This window comes from Varroa destructor, unplaced genomic scaffold (assembly GCF_002443255.2).
Source record: "Varroa destructor unplaced genomic scaffold, Vdes_3.0 BEIS01000002.1, whole genome shotgun sequence".
In the NCBI taxonomy this organism is placed as follows: Eukaryota; Metazoa; Arthropoda; class Arachnida; order Mesostigmata; family Varroidae; genus Varroa; species Varroa destructor.
Genome location: NW_019211455.1, coordinates 59,940,302 through 59,965,189, shown reverse-complemented (window position 1 = coordinate 59,965,189; position 24,888 = coordinate 59,940,302). Strand labels below are relative to the sequence as shown.

At 37.4% G+C, this 24,888-nt stretch overlaps 1 protein-coding gene across 9 annotated transcripts in view; it reads right to left on the bottom strand.

Annotated features, from left to right (window-relative positions):
• LOC111244820 (uncharacterized) overlaps positions 1-24,888 on the bottom strand; it is a 49,044-nt gene that overhangs the window by 6,902 nt on the left and 17,254 nt on the right. For 5 of the 9 annotated variants that reach the window (XM_022792269.2, XM_022792272.2, XM_022792273.2 and 2 more), the window contains 6 exons: positions 17,196-17,296; positions 10,503-10,890; positions 4,260-4,366; positions 3,836-3,989; positions 2,973-3,322; positions 112-271 (listed from right to left, as the gene is read on the bottom strand). In XM_022792269.2, the coding sequence (XP_022648004.1) occupies positions 112-271; positions 2,973-3,322; positions 3,836-3,989; positions 4,260-4,366; positions 10,503-10,890; positions 17,196-17,296 (1,260 nt within the window). Of the gene's footprint in view, positions 1-111; positions 272-2,972; positions 3,323-3,835; positions 3,990-4,259; positions 4,367-7,766; positions 10,474-10,502; positions 10,891-17,195; positions 17,297-24,888 lie in introns of those variants that run through there. The other 4 variants (XM_022792270.2, XM_022792271.2, XM_086980114.1 and 1 more) reach the window with 4 other exon arrangements.

The window sequence follows — 24,888 nt, the reverse complement described above, 5'->3', positions numbered from 1 at the left end:
TTCTAGAAATTAATATTCTTAATGGGTGTACATGGTCAAACCATTAACACAGTAATTCATAACCTATTACTTTAATAAAATATTTTGCCAAACCAAAATTACTTTACTTACACTTACTTTACTAACATAAACCCGCATCCTTTCGTGGACAATTCTTCCCTCGCGACGAATGACACGTAGAACCGTTTTAAATCGCTCAACGCTGTCCCAGTTTTCCTCACCCTCCGAACCTTCCAGTGAAAAATCGCTGTCAATTTCGACATCTGATTCCCTGTTTTAGACAATTAAGCAAATATTTGGTAAACCAATGAGATGGTATACTCTATTTAACCTATCTATTAGCTCTGTTATCCGCACATTTATATAACGATTAATGTATACGTACATTATTATTAATCTATACCCACTGATACCGAAAAAGCTGAGCGATTGCGAAGGAGATATCTCACAGGGCCTAGGTCCACTGTATTGAAAGTTCTTTTCAAACAGTGATCACTTGATTTGCTGACTCTGTATATAATTCTTTTGCAAACCCTCTCTGTATTAAAGCATTTATATCTTATCTACATTGAATAGTTAACGTAGTATTAGTGAAGCGGGTTTGGGACGGTGAGTTAGGACGATGATTTTGGAAAGAAGACTCTAATAGGCTTAAGAATTTTGGAATAAAGACCACTGAATCCACTTTAGCACGAGACTTGAGTACGACAATAAGCTTTGAACCGTAAAGCACTTTCTGCTTGTTCCTCTTTCAAGTATAATAAGTGGCATCACCTCTATAATTCTGGAGCTATTTATCACATGAGCTTTCGCAGGCGAAAGCAATGAAATTGCACAATTATTAAAATAACAAATAAAACGTCGATTTGAAATCCTACTATGGGCAGAAATATATTAAGGCAAGGTTTAAGTCATAAAGCCATCTAATTAGACGGTTCTACGTGTCCCAGATAAAGTGGGTTACTGAGTGAATGTCAAAAGATTTGACAACAGTAGATAAGCAATGCCTTGCTTGAATGTCTTTATTCAACCTTAAACCAACGCGCTTCAAAGAGAAACGAAATTTTTGCAAAGATTGGCTGTATTTTACAGTTTGATTATAATAAAGGCACATGAATAATATTGTTCATGAACAAGCTGTAGCTTTAAAAAAACGACCGATGGTTCTTTCGCTTTCGCTTTAGAAATTTAGACGTGAAACATACTTCTCGTAATAATCGACCAATTAAGAAAAAAGTTGAAGAAATGATTGTTCGACTTGAATGAAACGAGAGTAGCCACATTCACCATCGAGCACTTTTAGGCCATTTGGAAAAAGCTGGCTATAAAAAGAAGCTCGATGTTTGGGTACAACACGAATTAGCGCGAAAATACTTACTCGACTGTATTTTTATCTACGAAACCCTAGAGAAACGCAACGAAGTCAACCCAATTGTACAGTGGTTTATCATAGATAATCAAAACACACATACGACTATAACGTCCGAAAAAAATGTGCTCTACATTTGACCGAAGTTAATAAGCAGAAAGCTATGTAGCTTTTTACCATGACAACGTTAGATTACACACTTCTTCAGCTAGTCGGCGAAGACTGAGAAAATTTAAATGAAAAATTTTAATGCATCCGCCGCATAACCCTGGTCGGACTTTCATCTATCGATCTCTACAAAACACCCTTAATGGTATCTTGTTTTAATAGAGGTAGGCAAAAACCACTTGTCACAAGTTTGCGTCTATATACTAATGAACTTGTGGTGTTACCAGAGAAATGGAGGAAGCTTATTGATTAAAGTCACATTTAGCTCAGAAATATTGTTTTAAAATGAAAAAAAAATGCTCCCTTTCATTTTGGCTTAAAAACCGTGAATACTTTTTCGATGTGTATCAGGTCACTCGCTATGAAATGTAACAAACATTATTTTCATATTTTCAGATGACGCCAGTTGATATCGGTGCGATAGTTTGCGACATTTTTTTATGGGTACCGCATAATTTGTATTAAGGTCAAAATTTGAGACGCTGATAAATCTGCTTTTCTTTCCTTTAACATTACAGCAGTGCAGGTATTATTTACCACAGCTTCATAAATTCTAATTTGTCGACTACGCCCAAAGTGTACAATCACCAATAAGAGAAGATGATGATAAGCTCTGTGTTCATCAGTGAGACAAAAACAGAAATAACCTACTTCTATTCCACAACAACACTCGGCCTCAAACCGTTAGGACTACGGTAGCAGATGCGTAAGTTAAAGTTGACTATTTTCGATCATTCACCATACTTGCAAATCATCACTGCGAAAAACTATCATTTATTTCATCAACAATAGGAAGATCATTCAAAGATTGACATAATGTTGAAGTTGCCTGTCCAAACTTCATGGACTCTTGTACGTCAGAGATCTACAGCAGCGGGGTACATAGGTCAATATTCGAATGGTAAAGGTCGCACATAGCAATGCTGTTACATAACATATTCTGACTGAAAACCAAAAATTCTGTCTACAAAAAAGTTTGAAAAATGAGTATTCATTATGCCACGTTTTATTTTCAGCGATCTAATTGGTACAGAGTGAGGTAAAAGCTTTCTTGAAGTTGAAAATTTCACATCCGATAAATCTGCAATAAATACGCAAATAATTGCAAAAAAAGATCGTACATGAGTGTTCAACACATTTGTAATACCTTGATGTGATTTCTATATTGTCATAATATTATATTATAAGCATTATTAGAGGTTTATAGAATGACTATAGCACAGTAGAGAATGATCATAGTAGTCATTATTGTCACTATTGCACTGCGGACATCTACTAACTCTGGTGCATAATAGATACGATTGATTCGTTGCAAATGTATTGCATAAATGAATACGCTACATCTTACTAATGTATTTCAAGTCGCCTTTAGGGTTATTGCGACAACTTCCGAGGTATATGGTCGTTACAGATAGTATCAGCCTTCAGTACTTACCTAATACCACTAAGACCTTTTGCAGTTTCCTTTAACTTAGCTCGACCTGCGAATACACATGGCCCACTTGCCGCCTCTGGACGATATCGTTGCTTCTGTACAGTAGACGGGGTACGAAGTGTGTGTATATAGACTTGGTTTTCGGTTGCTGAAGACATTTGTGAAGTTGCGTTATATTCTCCTAGGTCTGCGTTAAAAATAGGGTTCAATCGAAAGATGGAATATTCCCGGCTGGGTTCTCTTTCAGCAGTTAGATGTGAGAAAGTTGCATCTTTTACAATGGTTGAACAAGAAATTGATTTTACTTCATCTTGCTGAGTCGAACCAGTGAAAGAACGGCTTCGTCTCACCTAAAAGGACAATAATTATGAAAGCTAAAATACGCATTTGTCAAATTAAATCGGAACAAGGGGAATAGGAACCGCAGAAAGACACTTAAGTACTTTGCTTGTTTTTTGCGTTGCTACAAGCTGATAATAAGGCTCTGCTTGTGGATATCTTCAGAAGCAAAAACGATACTATTAACGCATTTAACGAAAAAAAAAGTAATTCGATGGTGAAATTTATTATTCAGTGAAGACTAGGACAACTAAAAGACATTTATGGATTGTTGTATTTAGTGTACATTTTTTTGTTCAGCAAAGAAGGCCGTTTATGCCCCGCTTAAATTGTAATAGTAATTATTATCATGCGTGGCATCATGTGTAGCTTTGTTGCTGAAGGCAGATATTAACATAGAATTAGTCAAAAATATTGTTACAGTCAGGCACGTTGTTTAATAACACCATAACATTTCAGGTATTTTCGAATACGTTAAGTGGTTTCTGAGTATACATAATATTGAAAGCTTATTAATATGGTACCTTAGGAAAGTCGATGAGTCCTGGATAAATACCGGGTCCGATAGGATGGCCATAGTGGGACAGAACACAATAGACGGACACTCGACCCTTATGTACACTACGTCGTGCTATTAAGTGACTAATACATGGGCGCCATCTGAAAGATTTAATGAGACTAAGAAAGGTCAACAGAGATCATTCGCATTACCTACTGTATATTTAATAAGATATGAACAAAAATCAAGCACAGATAAAGAATAGATTGACCTATAATTTCAGCGAATCTCACAAGCAGTCACACTATGAAACTGAAACTTGTTAGACACATTTATGTTCGAAAAATTTACAAAAACGCGCGCTTAAATGAAATTGAACATGTAATAAAGTATGTTGCTAAGTTGAGTGTGTACTGAATCCACAGTAAATGGAAAATTTGTTTCCCTACTTTGATGAGTCGTGCAGCTGCTTGGAACGTTCAAGCCAGGCGCAATGGAAAAACTGCGATTCGAGATTTTGATGCTGATAATATTGCACACGATACGATGGATGTGGCTGAAATTGAATTTATTTTAATGTTACTGTGAAACATTTATTCAAAAAAGTCACATAATCTTCAGTATATTTTCTCACCTTGTAAAATAATTGGTTTTATTATTTCACCAATGTCTTCAACGGACGCAACGACTATAAAAGAATTTTTTTCCTTATTCGGCTCTTTATGATAAAAGCCTGTCTATATCTTTATAAAAACACGATAATGCACACACTGGGTTAATTATTATATATAGAATTAAAATGTAAAGCTAAAGTCTTTTTTAATGTATATAATTTTTTAACAATAATAAAAACTATGGTCATCACTGCGACATGCCTATGACATTGCTGCAATGCGAGTGATTCGCAAGTCACTTGCCGTCTTTTCTACTCGATAAAACTATGCCTTGGAACATCCGTGTTCAACGAAGGCCCAGGTCAGGCGGTTACTTTTCCAAAGCCCCTGCTGCACCATTCTTTGATTTAATAAAGGAATTTAGATTCTGTGCCGCGATTTTGTTCTTCTTTCTCACTTCTGTGGCAACTTTTCAAGGGTGTTATTGATAGCCTTCTCTAGGGTAAGCGTCTGATTTCGACCGTTTATGTTAAGCACCCGTAATGTCTCATTGTAGTGTCATACTTACGACAATGGCGGCAGGGGTCGAAATAATTCGAAACTCTTTATTTTTTTAGAAAGCAATGAGTCCGTCATCGAGTTAGCCTATTTTTTCTCTCACCTAATTTTCTGAATCTCGGCATCCCTCTTTGTGCTGCTTTTTTCACCATTTGCTATGTGGAGTTCCAATTAGATTCTCATTAGCTGGTTGAGAGTCACCGGCTTAGCTTGGACTATGTATCCTTCTAGATCGATATTATTATTTAATCCGGTGTCTTATCATTTAGTTTACCACATTGCCCGGACTGTGTTTGTTTTGCTCTCTTTTTCCGTCTCCATCCGGGCAGTGATGACTACTGCCAGATCGCTTGCGTAGGCTGCTGTACTCACTTCTTCCGGCATAGGCAGTCCGACTACTTCGTCGTAAGCAAGATTGAGAAGTATTGATTTCAGGACAGAGCTCTCTGACGCTTTCGCCGTTACTCTATTCCTTCCTACAATTTCCAGCTCGTATATTTCCGTGACTTAGATGTCGATAATACATCGCAGATATGGATATGTCTCTTTCGCCTCCGGCGTATACAAAATCATATCTCAGTTCGTCGAGTTAACAGTAGTTATCTTTTACATACAAAAATTGTAAGAAATACCTTAACTAACGAAGATTGCTAGCTTTCAAAGCTTTTTATGTTTTCTTTGGGGGTACCTCAAAACCCAGTCTATGGGGGAATAAGTAAATCGACTCTTAGGTATCTTTTAACCCATACCGGTTACTTGCAAGCTCTCTCTTCTTCTTAATTTAACTAGATGGCTCTTTCGTGATCAGGACCTCACGTGCCTATCCATTGTACTGAAGGGTCACAGTAAAGAAAAAAAATAAAGAGACAACATGCTAGTACTCATAGAAACTGAGTACAAGTCTATTGTCTTTTTAGTTTCGGATACAAACACTATCGCAGAAGTTTAGGTTTCTGAGTAGATGGTTAACAAATGCTTTCTGGTAAATACTATTCGCCCCAACTGCTTTCCTCAGCGCTATTCTCTACTCTGCCTAAACCTCCTCCATGATAAACATAGCACTATTTTAGGCCTTTTCCTCTCCTCCTTGTTGCCTTAAAAGCATTATTAGACTTTCTCTGGTCAGTCGATTTGGACTTTGGGGGGCGCTCCACCTCGTCAGATTATCTTCTGATTCCATGCACCACCTTTCACGTCTTGAACGCATTTTTTCTTTTTGGTATATTTGATTTCCTTGCGCAGGTTAGTTTTAGTTTCTTGGGATTCATTAAGTTGCTCAATTGAAAATTTCCGTCTAGCCCAGGTTCAAGTGTCTTTGTTTCTGTTACAAGTATCTGCCTTGGTTTTTCAGTGACTTCTTTTGTCTACAAATACTTTTAATTATTACTTAATTATTATTCATAAGATGTGCCCCTCGTGATCACGTCCTTCAGTATTTTCGAAAAGGGAAAAACTTTATTTAAACTCAACCTCACAAATTAAAGTTCTGTGATCGTTGAGGTTCTCCAGCTTATCTGTGGCATCCTATCATCTCCATTTTTTAATTGGTCTGCATGGATTGTCGGGTATATGCCGGCTTCTTGTCCGCTTCTATAGTAGATGAGTTTATGTCTGTCATAGATTAACTAAAAGTCTCTTCTGCCCGGCTATTCAAGAATTAGTCCTCAGGGTGAGGCTGCTTCTCCAGTCGGTAAAACTGCATTGAAATCCTATGCGATTGCAGCTTTGTCGCTTTCATTCAGATTCTTTCCTAGACCGCCAAAAAACTTGGAAGTTTTTTACCGCTAGATTTCAAATGTGTGTATTAGCTATACAGTCGTACGGCTGCCACCAAAGTTTAACAAAAGCTTTCCCAGTCCTTCCAACAATAGTTTTTTTTTACAGTGACAGCAAATGGCACATCTTTTTCATCATCAGTTGGCCAGCCCGTTGTTGTAAATCTGGTTGTTTTTAGCTCTAAGACCAGGCTTAAACTGACCTTTCATCGCAATATATTGTTTCTAGGAATTCGAATGCCTCTTGGTATTGGCGTTGAAATTCTTCTAAAGCATTTTACCTACTATTTTAGCTCATTTTTATTACATTTTTTTTCATTTAATTATTTTTAGCAGTTTTCTTTCGGTTTAAGCATAGTGTCGATATACTGGACAGGCTATTGTGTAGACGATAAGGTTTTCGGCTTTGCATATAAAGCCCTTATTTTTTGCCGTGCAATTTCATGCCTTACGTGCAACTCTTGAGCACCCGTCACAATTGGCTTTTAGGAATCGTGTATTCAGCCACCCATCTTCAGGCCGTTGAAGCAGTACTGCAATTCAGCCACTTCGCTTTAGTCGGTAGCGCTTTGAGTTGCCATTCTTCCTTCCCTTAGTATCTCTATCTCCACCTTTTGACCCTATCTTCTAAAAATAGTGCCAGTTGCAAATCTCATCAAATGTGGTGATACTATTTAGGTTTTGAATGGTTTACGAGGCCGGAAGAGCCAATCAACCTGCCATGATGCGCGAGCCACTTATATTGCAGACGTTTTGCATTGTCGATCAAACGGGTCTCCAGCCGTTCAGGGTATTGTTATCTTTGTAATGCATACGTTTTTTAAGAGATCATGCTAAAAACGGAAGCTCAAGGATGGAACTTGGGCTATATCCCAGCCATAAGCCTGAAAGCCATCCAGGCAAGGCTGTAAATATAGTTGACCCATGGCCTATGCTTCCGGGAAGCGAAAAGGCTATACTATAGAGAGAAAGTTTTAACCAGATTCTGCGTAAAAACTTTGGTACTCACTACTTCAGGTACAGGGAGAACTTCGTAGGTGTGTGCCTTGACTCTGTCTATATCTAAAGGTTGCGACGGAAGTCGGCGTTTGACGGTTCCTGCAGGTGGACCTTCCATAATGAGGTCTATCGCCATGGGTACGTGAATACCAATACTTACGCTTTCTGACAGAGCATGACATTCACCTTGAAACTTTACCCTATCCCTGATTACGTACATCGCAAACATATCGATAACCGACCTTCCTGTTTGTCTTAGAAAGGCTAGGTGGAATTAACTACTTAGTAACCGAAGCCCGCGAGCGTGTCTAAAGGGATAGTGCACTTCGATTTCTGCTGGTCGAGTCATGCGTTAAAATCACCAGGAAAGATCAGAGGGTAAGCAGAATAAGAAAACAGCGCTTTCAGTTCACTGATAAATTTCTTCACCCGTATGTTCGTTGAGTCTGAATCAGCCGGCTAGGCTGCTACGAGGTTTAATCGCTGCCCACGTAAGGCAATAACGTTGTTCTCTACTAAGCACGGCGTGAGGTCGCCTATCTTACCATCATAGAAAACGGAGACTTTGGCGGCATGGTCTGTTGCTCTTTATTACAGCGTAGTGCACAGAATAGTTGCCCAAGTCTCCATTAACTTCAAGCCCAAGGCTTCCAGGGAGACACACGCGAGTATTGCAGTCCCTCACAGTTCCACTGTGTAATTCTTAGCGTCTTCTCAAGGTCCCGGTTCGGTGCAGGCTCGAAGGTCGGCCTGGAGCGGTTGTGATGGTTCAAGGTGTTCCGTATTGGAGCCGACCCTCCAGTCGTCAATGCTGTTAAAACATGCTTCATGATGTCCTCGACCGTTAAAGCCGGTAAAACCTGTTGACCGTAATCCATCTACTAGGCTTAATGATGCCTTTTTACATCGACGGTCCTTTCATGGTGGTTTCTGCTGGCGGTGATGCGTCCTCTTGAAGTTGACCTGGCCACTGAGACCTTCGCCTCTGTGAATCCAGTTAAGCTGGCTGGGTGTACTGGTTCCCCCCCATGTTGTTCTCATCGACCGTTGGGCGGATATCACCTGGCTCCTGCCCCTCTCGATTATCGGAATTCTGACGACTAAAAAAAGTGTTATCTTTCTGGCAATGTTGTAGGCTAACTCGGCCATCTCACATTCATAGCCGTACTGTCCACTTCCGATGACCGAGGGCTATGATATGGAGAGCGTAAGAACCGAAAATTTTCTCGTAATAATATTATTTGCCGCCTTGAATTTTGGCCAGAGAGGGAAATGAAGACAACATGCACGTCTAACTCGGGTCTCTAGGTGACTAACATCTATGAAAGATTTTCCACCTTGCTGGTATATTTGTTTTATTTTTGGAATTTCATGCACTGATGATTACCAGTTTGGAAAAACACCACAACTAGCCCATCCGTGCTGTTAATATACTTTTAAGCTTGACACGATGCCTATCGGCACCCGAATAGTCACAGACGTCTCTTTAAAAACAATCTTTCTTAACAGGGGGCTGAAGGGCCGTACAACGCTAATGCTCAGCGTTCGCATTGTTTTTCGTAGCGGAGGAAAAGTCAGGTTCCGGTTTTTCCGGGATGTCTCGCATTGCGCTGTCAGCCACTTACAAGTGCTGCATGCTTCTATTTCGCTGTTAGATTAACACTTACTGTTCCAATTCCATTACTCGATGGAATAAGAATGTTACACCATTGATTCATTCTCCAGCGTACATACCTCCAAACATTTTATAAACTGTTCGGTTGACCAGTTTGATGCTGGTGCTGAACATTCATTACAACGCCATTTTCCTGCTGAATAGATTGTCGGATCAGTTTCATCGCTAGACTTACAGGCGAGGTATATTGCTCTCTTATACTCGAAGTAGCACACATAAACATTGCTTTATGTGCACTCGTTGTATCTCGCACAAATATTCACACTGCCTAGTTGCGATTTTTTTGAACGCGATAGTTATGATGGGAAATGCGGCCGTTTTGGAGTCTTGGTATATACGTCGGCGAATGTAGACCGTGCATCGCCTGTTGTCGTTGTTGCTTTTGAATTTAATGGGAACCCTGCATAGCTAGCTTGGACATGCTTTTGGTTCTACTACGCCTGGGTTGATGTGACTGCCGCGATTCCGTCGTCTATAGTATACCCAAAGCGATCTGAGCACGTGTCGGTAAATTTGTTGCGCTTAATCGATAGGACGTAAGTCATAACATCGCCGTGCACCCTTTTAATATAAGGAAAAAATGCGTAAGTGTTCTCATTGGTTCGATCATTATATTTTCGAGAGAAAGTCGTTTGTTCACAAACCTCTGCAAGTACTCGGCATTTTCAATCGGAAATAAAAACCTGTGCTACCGATGCGCCCCATCAAGCATAGTAAGCTACGCGAACCTGTTAGTTTTTATTATAGTCACGCATAGTTATGCCATGCTTATTTCAGTGCAATTGTCCCCATTATGAAAACATTCGTAATGTAAAGCTCGTACATTAGAATGTTTATCAAATCAGGTTTATTCTTCTTATTGAATTTCCAAGTGCTAACAGACGTGGCGTGCGTCTCTGAAAATATTTTTAAATATTTTTTTAATCTAGTTGGATGGTGTAATGCTGTCATAAGGTAAAATTATCTTCGTCTTTAATTAATTTTAATAACATAAGCTATTTACATTAAATGATTTTATAAACATTTAGGAACTGTCAAACAAATTTTAACCGTTACACGGAAAGGGCTTACCTTGACGAAACTCGCATATGTCTCTTTTTCCAGATATTCCTTCCAGGCAATAAATGCGGCCCAATTATTAAAATCTAGAACCTTCTCGTCTACTCTCAAGTGGTGTAAACATCGCAGGTGGATAACGAAGCGATCACGGTGGCCAGAGCTGAAACCACACTCCCCCTCACCGCAATGGAATATGAATTTTCTTACATTGCTATTGACTGTATGAAGGACAGTTTCTCCTGCCTTCACATCATTTAAAGATACCGTTGTTGCTACAGGCGTGATGGTCGCATTTAATTTTGCTTCACTGAGGCTTTCTAGATGACGCGCAAGTTTTGGTGCCAAATCCGATGCCGAAGTAGAGCTCACTACGTAGCCCCGTGGACTGGTCTCCTCAACCCTAGAAAATAGAAAAAGCACATTCGTATTAATCTAAGAAAATTCATACACAAATTATTATTACATATATTAGCTTTGTTGTTAGTGCAGACGAAAAAGAATTAACTTCTAAATAAATTGTTTTAATCATAAGGAAGCCACAGTTTTTCTTTCAGCGTAGTATTGAAGGTGTGCTCTACACATTAAAAAATTATGACGCAAAATAAGCGAATTTTTATTTCAGAGCGTATTCTCATTTCACGTTATCCTTCCTGAAGTAGATTTTTTTCTACAGATTGTTCAGCAATAAAATTCTTCTCTTAGCAATTCCTTTTATTGCACTTCCTATGTAAACTGTGCCGCGATCTTCGTGCGGATTTCTAAAGAATAGTGTCAGCGTTTTTTAAAATGCACGTGTCATAAAATATACACATGTTATAACAAAACCTAGTAGTAACTCAAATAAATTTGTTGGTAGTATATGAGTTGGGAATAATCCATCGCAGATATAATAGGTTAATATATTGTATTATATTTGGTTTTATTACATGCTGAATGACCTTTTTTGGTCTTCGTATAAATACGTTCTGGGCGCACAAGGGTAGTCAAGTGCTAAACGTTGATAAAACATTCCATGATATCTCAACTCAGTTGCTTTTTACATATGTACCTGTAGTATATATATATACTTTTTCATAGCTTCAAGAACAGCGAGCAGAATGTATGTGAAGTTTTCATCCTGGTGAAACAAAACAGTATTATCCGCGCACAGGGCGCTTAATACAAACCACATGAAACTCTACAGCATATTTTGTTAACGGGACACACTCAACACACGCACAAAGCTTGCATAAATGCAGTTTGCTATCTTTCATCGTAAATTGCCCCATGTTAAGTGTTCGATAAGGTTTTGGCTCTTTCATTAAAAGAATCCTTGAAACAAATCTACAGAGCACATTGAAACATACACATACACACGCATATATGTTGGGACCGCAAAAAAATTCTTCAACCTTTCGCAGTGAACACTCAGGCTTCATGTACTCACATTTTTCGTACCATTCATTCTTTACTCACATATGGTCCAAACTACACATCTACTACGGATTACTACCCTACGCTTCCTATATAGCTACTTTACCCTTCTGACCTAACTCAAGTTCAGACTTGGTTTTCCCTAAAGACAAACTAACTGCAATTATTCTGTTATCATTCTGTTCTATACCTAACTATTCCTATAACTTCGTTGAAGTCATGTCCTACTGTAGTCGTCGTTATCCAGTTCCTCTCTGGCTCCGTTCCAGTAAGCTTAGTACATCGTTTTAGTCATTTTCTTCCTATGTTTTCTCATTGTCCTGTTGTAGCACAGGTTGTTAGTAGAGTTGTTGTTAGTAGAGTAAATAGTTTCAGCAATCCCATTACTTTGCATCGATTATGTAATTACCGCAATTCAAACATTCCACCGTTGTGCTCAAGTTGTCTTAAGACCTTGATAGTTATACCATTTCCCTGTCAATTATCGCCTGCTCCTCTTATAATTAAGCCGTCACTGTACTTCTTTGATCCGTTACCCTTTGCAGTACCTCCATTGTTTCAACGTGAAACTTATCTTAATTTTTACAATTCGATGTAAATAGTAGACCGCACTAGAAACCCAGCAAGTAAAAAAGGTGGAAGGCTGAATATTTTCCGAAATTCTTAACCGTTGTTTAAAGAAAAGATCGTAATAGCAGAAAACAGCATGGCTTAAGCGAGAATAGATTTTACTGTATGTATTACACCGGCCAAAATTTACTAAACGCTACCATTGAGAAAAATGCTGCTACGAGAGAAGAAAAAAAATTCCGCCAAGGACTCCTCTTTGTCATATTCTAAAGTTAGATCCAGGAAATCGTTAGTTTTTGGAGAAATAGTCAATTGAAGACACCTATGTCGAGGGGAGGCTATATGAGTCATTAATAATTCTGTATGCAGTGGTCAATTGGAGTAGCTGGAGCGAGCAGATACCGCTTCTATAATTTTTGTTCCCCGAATATGTAATTGTCTTCGTAAAGCAAAAAATGCTCAATTACAAATTAACAGTACATCAACCTAGAGAGCATAAATGCATGTAACTTATTTTATCGGACAGCAGAAGCAAACGAGCCCATACTTTAAAATATGAAGCTGCTAAAATTGTTCTGTAAGAATAACGGATAATCTACGGGCTCTGCCTTTAGGGTGACGATTCGGTAACAAAGCTGCCCGTAAAGAAGCCCACATTTCCAAAGAGAACTTGGCTGCCCTGCTGGAAGAAAATTCCTTTGATGGTCCGATGGCGCCAGTTGATTACCAGCCTGTATTACTAAATGGGAAAAATCATCTCCTGTGGATATGTTTTCTTTTAACTAAAAGGTGCCTGTCTTTGAAACTCTCTAGCGATATTTGCCATCATAAATCATTCATTGTAGGCACCTTTTGCCAATCCAACTAAGCTATAGGTTGTGATCCTTTTATCGGAAGTAGTGAAAAAGTTCTATTGAGCATTCAAAGTGTAGCTTTGAATGACAACGTCTAAAGACTGTAGTCTGTTTAAGCAGTCTGTATAAATGTAACGATGTAGACGCCGCTCTCCAACGCCGACTTAAGCGTACTTAAGCCTATATAGGTCTCATGTTTATCCACATTTAGCATGATTTCTCTAGGGGACAGCGAATGATGGCGATGAAGAACTTAATACAGTTTTCAAATATTTCCTTTGTAATTCATCCGGATGAGTTTGCAAAACATTGGCTTCTAACGGGTTGACCCACCAACATATGTTCCTTGAAGTACGTCCTAGGATTACCTCCAAAACACCGCGGAATTTTTGTTCCACTTCTGTATACGAAAACGACCATTGAAACAAAAATTCTGCGTCTTTGTGGTGTCATTTGAGTAACTAGTTTCGTTTTTCTGGGCGCATTTACTTTTGAAGCGTCCCCTGCCGTATAAAGGAACGCTTCATCTAGGTTAAAGATGTTTGAAGAAGTGAAATCGTATAACTCAACCAACGTTTTATGATTTTTGAAGAAGACCTTGATTGTTTTCTTATTAGAACTTGCTGCGTATTCAAAAAACATATCTTTGGGTTGCCGCAAGAAAAGCTGATCACGTCATCATCAAATCTTCACCCCTTCGATGATCGCGAAACCGTTTAATACGTTTGTTCAATTCCTTAGCAAATTCATACGCAATTGATCTTGAGCGTAATACAGCACTGGGCAAGCAATGTTATTTATATAATATTTTTACACGCATTAAACAGGCGACTCGAATAGACGGAGGTTTAAAAAGCTGGCTTAGAATACCAGTAGTTGCAACTTCCTCCACAGTCTTAAGCTGCATTTCAATGTGGTCTTGCTCATCCCAAATTCACAATGTACCTCTCTTACGGAAAGGCCTCTATCTGCAATAGCCGCAATTGCTTGCAAAACGAGCTACACTCTATTTCCATTAGTTCCATCTCTCCCATTCCAATTATATTTACGCATTGCATTTGAGATTTTGAATCTATTAGCGGCTAGCTAGTGTCGCAAATTTTACAAAACAAAGCAAGAGGGTGTGATTCTGATCGCCTCTGCGTAGACAATAATAATAAGAAGTACCACAGCAGCTTGTTTTAAATGATCCAGCTGATAAACAGGACACAGGGTCCAGGTAATTTAGGAATCATTCATTGGTATACTCAAAAATATGACAGCTAAGAATTTTGATACATTTATCGGCAACTTTGAATAGTCTCGACAATACGCTATTATGATTGTTTCACTAAGCTGTTGAATAAATTCGTCGAGTTGACTCAAAGTAACAAGCACGCCTGTAGAAGGCATGATAATTGAACCCTTAACGGATTGAGAATCTTGAGTGATCATCCCGTGTTTATAATCTACCGCTGATAAACAGAATAAACGCTTAAAGTCTATCGACAATGATATTTCTCTTCAATGGTGCTCTTTAATAAGTATTGACACCACAATTTCTTTCAAAAATAGCCTCAGAAGTGAAATATAAGCACGAAGATACGATACATTAGTTTAGTGCGACACATACATATATACATGTGCCCACTACGCTGAGTTTTACTCAGAGACAATTAACTTGTCTCTATAAGCAATTGATGTCATTTTATTTTAACTAAACTCGAAATAACACTGACCCATGTAATCACCATAGAAATAATGTAACATAATAAACCTTAATAACCTTTATAAAACGCAACTTGCTTTTAGTTTAGCATTGAAAATGTAGATTTGGGATAAGCAAAACCGTAACAGAAGAACAAGGTGATTATTTTACTTTTTTATGTTCCAGCAATAGTTCAATGAAATGCGAAAAAGAAAACTTAGTTGGAGCTTGTCAAAAGAAAGAAATCTAGTAACGCAAATTGCAAAAGTCTTCTTACACATGCACATTTGAAGATTCGGAAACTTGAATAGTACCAGAATTTCAAATCAACATTCCCTGGTTAGAGGAAATACATAGCCCCACTCTCTCATATATAAATTATAAGATGCTCTAGAACATGCAAGATATTGGACTGTTAAACCATGTGATGTGGTGCCGAGTTTTCAATTCTTTCATCTGTCATATCATAAACTACTTAATTGTTTGTACGTCACAACAATGACCAACTAATACGCCTGTGGCCGATTTGAAAACAGGCGAGTTTGCATGTCTCAGCGTACCCTTTAAGCATGTTTGCCTGTATATGAAAATTTACTTTTTCGAAAAGATGGTGATAAATCCATGTATCATCCCAACGTATTATGTCAGCTTGAGAAAATAGTTCCTTGCCCATTTTCCCCGGTTAACAACGTACTTCTAATAGTAGTATTTGATTAACACTAGAAAAAAATATTGCTGTACAAGCCAAAAGCCTACCCTGTCGCAAATATAAGGTGTTTAGTCTGCACTGCAAGCTGGAAATGTGCTGCGTGTCGTATGGTTATCATAGAGATTGTAATAACGGTTACAACCACATATTGTTATGATGATATCCCCAAGCTGTTCTATAGCTGCCAACATAGCACAGTCAACGGCTATAACAAGAGCAATCACATCGCCGCAGTCACAATGGAGATAGGCAGAAACGACATTATTCAGCTGCGGAAATCTGACTACGCCACCACTGCAGCATTAGCATCGGTGGTTGTACTAGTGTTGACGGCAAGTGGTGCTTTATGACCTTGTCCTTGTTGGCCTCGTTTGGAACGGCCTTTGCGTCGTCACAAATCTTGCGGTGTCGGAACGAAAAAATTGAGAGAAAGCAAAAGCTAAAAGTAAAAAGAACAGGCGGTTGCAACGGAAACGCCCAGAACAAAGAGCGTTAAAAAAGTGTTGTTCCTACTTTGAGTCTTGATGTTATATTACTATTATGCAATCTAAATAATAGTAGTCCTATTTAATCTAGCTCTAACAGCGGATGCCTCTCGATATCGAACGTAATAATCTTGAGTCGGCCAATATAGCTGCGTATATATTAATAATTTTTACAGTCATCAGAATCTAATTATGGCGGCGTAAAGCAAATTGAGATTGAACACATCAAGTAGTCAATCACTAACCAACACAGGAATATCCGCGAGGATTTAACAGTTATATCCGTGATCCCGGTAGGCGAAGTCAGCAATTTGTTTTTCCCAAAAATTATTCGAAATTCTTTGATGACAAGCCATTTCAAAAGTTATAAGCGATATCCGCGTATATGACGACACTCTTAGTCTTATATCTCAGTACTTGCTTTTAAGCCCATGAGTTATATTGAAACAAAAAAAAATTCATGCGTTATTTCCTAATGTTATAGTAGCTGTGAAGTGCCGTTGAATATCTTATAATGTAATGTGGAACACTTCCATTTCATAGAGACATCAAAATTACGTTACTGTATTAGGGCACCGTGTCTCTTGTTACAGAGATTCAAGAAAAATCTATGTTCCTATCTATACTAAGTGCATTCAACGACTGTCTAAATGCGTAATAATACATAAACCAACAGGTGTTTTTTTGTCCTGAATGTAAGATATAGCCATTTATTTACTTACTGTTCTTGTGGGTTTCTAAAAAATATTACCTCTCTTTACTTATGACTAGTATATCGAAAGCAGCTGCATGGTTGCCACTATTAAAAGGCTATATAGTACCACCAAAATCGTTACGATACATTAGAGTAATATTTAAACATCGTAAAAGATCGCTACGAAGTTGAACTTCAAATTAGTCACAAATAAACAGCAAATCTGAAATAGAAAATATAAATAAAATAATAATTGAGATTATATATGCGGGAAATCGTGGTTATGAGCTTACTTGGGTATGGCGATGGATATCATTGAATGATTGCGGTTTTCAAAAAAACCATTTGCAGCCTCAAACAACGCAGGTGGATCTTCGACGGCTGTTTCCTCCACCTGAAAACGATACCAATATGAATTTAAAAAAAGCTCAAGGGAATACATTCACAATATGTATGTCTACGACGACATCTTATTTGCAAAGTAAGTCATCTGGATCATACCTTTACAAAGAGAAAAATAACGCTAAACATGTATATTGGTTGGTAATATTTTTCGCTACATGAAACAAAAACGAATTTTCGCCATCATGAACATCCTCATATGTAATCCAATTTAGATTAGCTAAGACGCTAAAAATATAAAAATAAGGTGTTTTTGTATAATAGATAAGAAGTAATTTGGTGAGTAAATCACAAAGTAAAACACAGAAGTAAAAACATTGAATTATATGAATAATAAATCTCAATATAGGTGTAATCAATACTAAGTTTTTTATTGATTGAACATTTTTTTATTGACAGCAACTTGTTCACCTTTTAATATGTGCAATGCAACTCATATTTATTTTTATGAATGCCTAATCCTTTAACTGTAGCAGGGTTCAGGTCATACATTAGCAAAATGCAAAGACCCACTTATGTAATATATGTGCTGTATTGACTGTAGGTGCTCAATAAACCTGGTAATTACTAAACAAGACTAAAAAATTGAAAAATTATATCGAATACGGTAAGATACTAAGGTGCGTTTTATTTTCGTTTTTTAGGGGGTTTACGTTCGAAACCATTGCTCCATAAAATCGTCCAGTGCCGCCATTATGAAACCCCTTTTGTGAGAGGAATAAGACTTCCGCTGCTCATTGCGAGCTTAAGTTAGCCTATGAACGTACGGTTGTCTCTGAGAGTCATCATAAAGACAGCGTTATTGTAGGAGCAGGAACAAGGTAATAGTAGCAGCGGGGAGGTTATCGCAGTCTAGATTAAGTTTGTGCCAATTGACCGTTGCAAATTTAACAGCAGCAAAAATAACGAGAGCCACCAATAGCGATGGCGGCAGTGGTGGTGCCTGACGGCGCGCTGGTAAATGAAGCACCAAATAGCTGGCTCACTGGACTATGGGCATGAATTTACCGTAGGTCAGAGTACTTGGTACTATCTCGCTTTTACCGCCTTAACCAATATGGTTGTTGCGAAAAACCTCTGACATTGACTACCTTAGGTCCAACGAGCGGACAACTCAGGGCAATATTTACACCATCGGTATCCAGAGTATTATATTTCGACTTCGTTTTTTTTTAATAAGAGGTTAAGACAAAAAAGATGTATAGTACTCCTGGAAACCCACAGTTAATTTCTTTATTACTTCTTCTAATAACTATACAAGATCATGTTATCAAACTTAAACTATTTTCATTATCACTGCGCTACTCACAGCATGACCCCCCCCCCCCCATAACCGCATTTAACGGCGTCTGAGTATTTCGGAAAAATATCACAATGACATGTTACCTTAAAGATACTATCAGTAAAAATGCTATTAAATACTATTAAGAACCATTTTCATTCTATAATGGATGATATGTCAGATATCGTTTTTGTTTGAATGCGATGAACAAAGGTAGCATCATAGAAATATAAGTAAGACGGTTTGTACACATCCTTATTGTGAAAGACGCTGTCATGAACTTCTGCATAGCCAAGTTGCTATAATCGAAAATTACAGAATGTGGCGTCACTTAGCAAGCAAACCCGAATTTGTCTGGGGGGTATTTATTATGCAATTTACTTTTAAGGTTATTTGTAACAAGGCTACACAGGATATGTAACGTAGCCATCCCAATTATCTATTTTCAGAGGTTTTTTGCACTTCATCATGACTGTAAGCGAAAATATTTTCGTTACTTGGCACCCTTCTATAATCACTATAGCGCTTAATAAAAGCGCTCATTATATGCGAGCTGACCGTAAGAAACCTTCTTGTTCATTTTAGTTAAATCGAAAACCTCAAATTGTAAGGAAATCTGAAGGATACGGGGTTAGTCACGTAGGGGGCATCAGGTTTTACATCTAACGTTTTCTGTAAATAAGACGCATCTAATTTTGTCACACGGAAATTACTGATCCTAATTTACTACGAGTGATAGAGTTCAAACTGGCGCATATAATGTAATAACGATTATCTGTATCCGATAAGTATATTTATTGGAAACTGAGCGTCTATCTCAGTTTCACTCACTTGAAAATAAGCTCAAATATTTTGACACGTACTGTGCCTTTGAAACGATCTTGTAAATTGGCACTATTAAACTCCAAAGTTTTTTACTTTGCATTCATTTTCATGATCTATTTTTTTAAACACAACTCAAAAGGAATATTCTTCGCGGCCAGTGTAGTCGAAAAAAACTACATGCCTTCTTTTTTATAGCTTATTTTATCGGTTTAGGTACGTCTCGTACTGTTCGTCTTTATCTACTACAGCATGTTATTAAATATAACTCTTATTAGCTTTAAATATTTACTCTACATTTGGAAGTTTAAAAAAGGAGCTCGGTATGAGAGCGTTGATGATAAATTGATGATGCTTCAAAAAATATTATCATCTGTATTTTTTTGGGAGCTTTACACTTGGAATTAGCAAGATTTTCACAGCAGAATTTTCAAGTGAAACATCTTGTAAACGTCTTAGTTTCGCTGCTACAGCAGAACTTGATAGATTCAGGCTTGTCGTTCAATTTGCTCTTTCAAAGAAGCACGTAAACAAAAAATCGGATGACACAGGTTATGTCTACTTATTCCCAATCTCTATTTTTCCTCATTGCAATACCTCAACAACCGTTTTGCTGAATTCTTGGAAAAGGTTCTAGAAATAAGCCAGAGTCATATACTTCTAATACAAGAACCAAATGGAACTTCAATGCCGTGGTGCACGCTCAGATCCTGGTGATTCTTGCGGCCCCAAAAACCTATCCATTTGGAAGCCGCCATAAGTCCAGATAACGAAAAACTCAAAACTGTCTACTGCATAAAGCATAATGTAGAACGGATAACACGAACAATATTTGCAGAACAATACTATAGTTCTCACCATATATATACGCCATATTTTCGATAATTCTAGTGTACAATTTTGGACTTTAACTACTCCGTTGCTGCTTTATTGCTACGCCTTTGGAGCATCTATTATTGCAGGAATTGATTGCTCACAGTAAATCCAAAAACGTTCAATGGTATTTACCACGAGAAGACCGCGGCGGCTTGTCTAAGGTGGTTCCCGAAAACTTGAACACTCACCTTTCCACTTTAGATTCCACAGGATTTATCTTAGTGTGATACATGTCCAAATGTATAGATTACTTAGCAGAACTGAAACATTGCTGGAGATGCTCGATGATCACATTTTTTGCTTTCTATGTATTTTTACTAGTTCCTTTTTTGCATCTAATGCGGTAACAAGGTTGACGCCAAACAAAAAAAATATATATGCATATATATATGTATGTAATGTGAAGGTTTTTAACCTGGCTCTTTGGAAGCTGGTCGACGCCACCCACGCATCCTGCCGTACAACACCAATGGTCAACTTAATATTTTTGGTAATGGTAAATTCTTTTTTAAATCAAATTTGACGCTACCGCTAGCTCTGCTGGTAACTTCGCTTATGGTAAGATGTAATACAAGTTTATGAAGAACAAATAGTAAATATTCACAATGTATTTGTTTATTTGCTATCTCACTAAATCATCGTGTGTCCAAATATAACCTTCGAAAACGAAGCACTAGTTGCCCTACTACGAATTTCTAAAAATAAGATTGCATAAAGTATGCCCTCCAAATATAAAAGTTCTTGTTACAACAAAGTTGAGACTTCTTAAAATACATTTATTGCGAAATAATAGTCTAATTATTTATGCGTTTAAGATTCCTCTTACATCCTATATTCTCGCCTGATGAAATATCACGTAACCTTTTACCTAAAAGATTTAGATGGAATCTAAATCTTTTAGCTAAATAAGGAGTTATACATTACTCTAAATTAAATTAATCATCTCTCATATATATGCATCTTTGCGTACTGATTTACATACTTAATATTGGTTTATATAAGGTTACTCATAAGCGGTGAATAAACGATGGAATATATTTATTGTTATTTATTCTTATATACTAAAAGCAAAGCGTTTACTTGCCATAAACATGATATTTTACGCTATTTCAATACATTATACAGCTGAAGTGAATTGCTAAGGGTTAAGAACGACGTATTTTCTAAAGAATTCCATAGTCAACGAACTATGGAACTGAAAAATGCGAAACGCATTTACCCAACCAGAGCTTAGCTTTGAATTTAGGTTGGTTGATATATTTATATCTGTAAAGACAGATCACCCCTTTCACCCCACAATATATTAGCTATACGTTGCTACAGTATTATTCTGGAAGCCGAACCACACTATAAGAGCTAGTTCAACCTAAATGACTCAGAGGAGTCGTAAGCTCTCAGTCGATTTTGAACAACATATAAGTAAACATGGTTGCAGAAACGTCCGTCTCACCTTTCTCTCCTTGTTCTTTACGGAATTTACGTAACGTAAGCAGACTGTATGGTCTGGCCTCCATGAAACAACAAGGCCGCTTCTTCTCAAAAACGGCATAATTAGACGATCATTTGGCACACATAGTCAGTGTTAGTTTGCTATGCAAGTTGGTGTAGATAATACTCGCTTCTTAATAAGGGCAATCAACAAACACCGAGAAATTGAACGTGTCATTTAAGTCTGCTTTGCCGTAATGTAGCATTAATACGAAATACGCGGATGAAGTTAGGTCTAAACATAAGTACATTTTTAGTGTGATTTATAGTTTGCATAACGATAGCAGAAATTTTCACACATCACAAAAGAGACGAATGCTGCTTACGCCTAAAGTACGTTGAACAGCTTATAGCAAAATTATCCCCGATACGCATAAATATTGGGAAACATAAAACGACAAAGCCAAGATCGATGCCCAGGCACGTCGTGCATCTTATAAGTATGAAGAACCTTTATGTTTCAAGTTTTACGTCTGGTATCGTCGTTAGATATTCCAACAGATGGCTGGCTCCTAGTACGACACAAAAAACCCTATGCCCTAAACCTAAATAACTCTAAAATTTGAAAGCCAATATGCTACTCCTGCAATAGGTATGGTGGGTCTAAATGCCCTTAGCTAAGCGATTGATTCGCTATAGAATAAAAGTGACAACGAAAAAGCTTTGATTAAACGACATCCATTCTCAATAATCTGCCATTATAGATCTTTCCATTTTTTAAATTCTGTGAGCAGAGTACTATATAACATCGCGGTTTACAGGTACTCCTAAATCGTCTAAAAAATTACACTATATAATTTTACGTTTATTTTGATTGAAGAAATGATTGTAAAATACTTAATTTTAGGTAGCATATCTTGCAAGAGACAGTTACTGAGATGGGTAGTTATGTTGATATTATTTTGACCTTCTGTGTATACATCAATAACAAAGTAGGCGAGGTAAATAATAGATAGCGGTTTTGGAAAATCTATTTTATTTGCTTCGATCAATCACTTGGTCAACGATTATCTCAGGAAAAGAATCTTCCCTGTAATGATTAACGTCGAAACGGATGGTATTATTCAATGGTTAACGGTATAATTTGCTTTTACGTCGATGATCGAGACGAACGCTGAGAGTCACCTTTGACATGAAAGGGCGGGGAACAAGCGTGCTTCTAGTGCAAATGAGTGTAAGAACCCCACTTGTGTGTGGAAGACATCGATCGACAAACCTCACGGTCGCACAGTCTTCACAGCTTTTAAACCCCGGGAGCAACAGATGGATCTCCCTACAAACAAGTAAGTATTTGATAGAAGTTATCGCAGTATTATCCTACATTATAAACTCCTTGTGATCAGCGTAGGAATAACAACTTGAAACCTACACGTAGACACTATATATTCAAAGTTACAAATGTCACACTTATTTCTTATTTTTTATATAACCTCAAATGAGCGGGACGCATGAAACATTAGTATTTGCTTAGCCAAATCGAGGGTTACTTTAACATCTAAGATTAGCTTTTGGCTGAAAAATGTACATAGATCCCACCAAAATCGCTCAAGTAATACCTGCGATAGACACCTTCTCACTTGTTTTTACTCTTATCGATTGCGAAATATCATTATAATGATGAGCTCATGACGTTTCCTCTCTTCTCACACCGATAACATCTGTGTAAAAATAGATAATTGCTTCTAACGGCTAAGCTGCAGACTGATCTCTGTTATCAGATTATTAGGTACAATTAATGAAAAAATAAGGAAGCATATTATTTACTGTACACTGTATCTGTACTGCAAGTTTTGGAAGCATAGATGATATAATTTTTTTTTGTAGTAAAATGTAATAATAATGTATTTGAAGTAAATATACAGCTAGAGATTTTAAAGACTTTTTCTAGAACACCTGTTTACCGTAATCAGTAAGCGCACATATCAGATATATCTTTGAAGCTGTGCAAATGGTGAAGCTAGTATAGATAATATCATGGCTTCGGGTCTACGATATACACTTTATAGATGCAATTTTTTTTATGAGAGGCAGTTTCCTTTTACAATTTTTACGATGATTGCTATGAAAGGATAAACAGAACCACATCAACACTGGATTACAGAATTAGTATAACTGTGCAGGTACATGGTCGGCGAATAATACCTAATTATAATAAAGTAAAAAAAAGCATTGTGCAGCATAATGATTCTTAATAGCTTTTGTCGAACTTGCTTGTGCTATGGCTTGACTGATGATTTTATCATGGTTGGCAAATCGGTTTTAGATATCTTTGATTGGAAGAAGTATTGTAATTCTGATCCAATATAATAACAATTTTTTCCTGTCATCGTGTTTCGAGAGTAGCAAGGTTTTCAGATCGAGCAATATAAAATTGTTTAAGGAGACTTACACGTAGTGCACTCTAATACATCACAACGGTGCAAGTTATGTGCAGCAAAGGAATGTGAAAAGCAGTAGTCTACAAAAAGATTAACAGTTCTTCCATTTTCTGTGGATTATGAGATCGGTCAAAAGAGAAAGAGTCAAATGCGTTTAAAAACCGCAAAGTGGTTACTTGTGACTCTGACAGGCTAGATCTTATACTATTGATTGGTACGAATGAAAGATAACTTAGGGGTAAACATTTTGCGATTAGTAAGCTTGTTTAGTTAACTAATTAGGTTAATTTATTTGATTAGCTTGAATGTTGCTAGGAAAAAAATATGTTTTATTTTTCTGGAGGGTTACACCATGTTTTCAAAACAAATATAGAGAAGATAACAAAATGGAGCTTAAATATTCAGTTACAACCCTGTTTGTAAACTTCTTTGGACATTAGTCATAAGACTAATGTAGTTTCACTTATTGTAACTACATTGTATGATGTAATCTTAACGGTAAAGAGTTGGATCCCACTAAAATATCATTTTAGAAAGCTGAGGCACAATGGAGCAAAGACCAATTTAGTGTATTACGAGGATGAGGTTAGTATACGCCTATAGCTTTCTATAGAAAAAAGCAGCATTAAGACGCTTTCAGTCTGCAGGGTTTAGAGAGTAAACTCTTCAACAGAGAGCTGCATGAAGATGCTATTTTACTAACTATAAGCGTTCACTCGAAGAATACTAGGAGCGTTT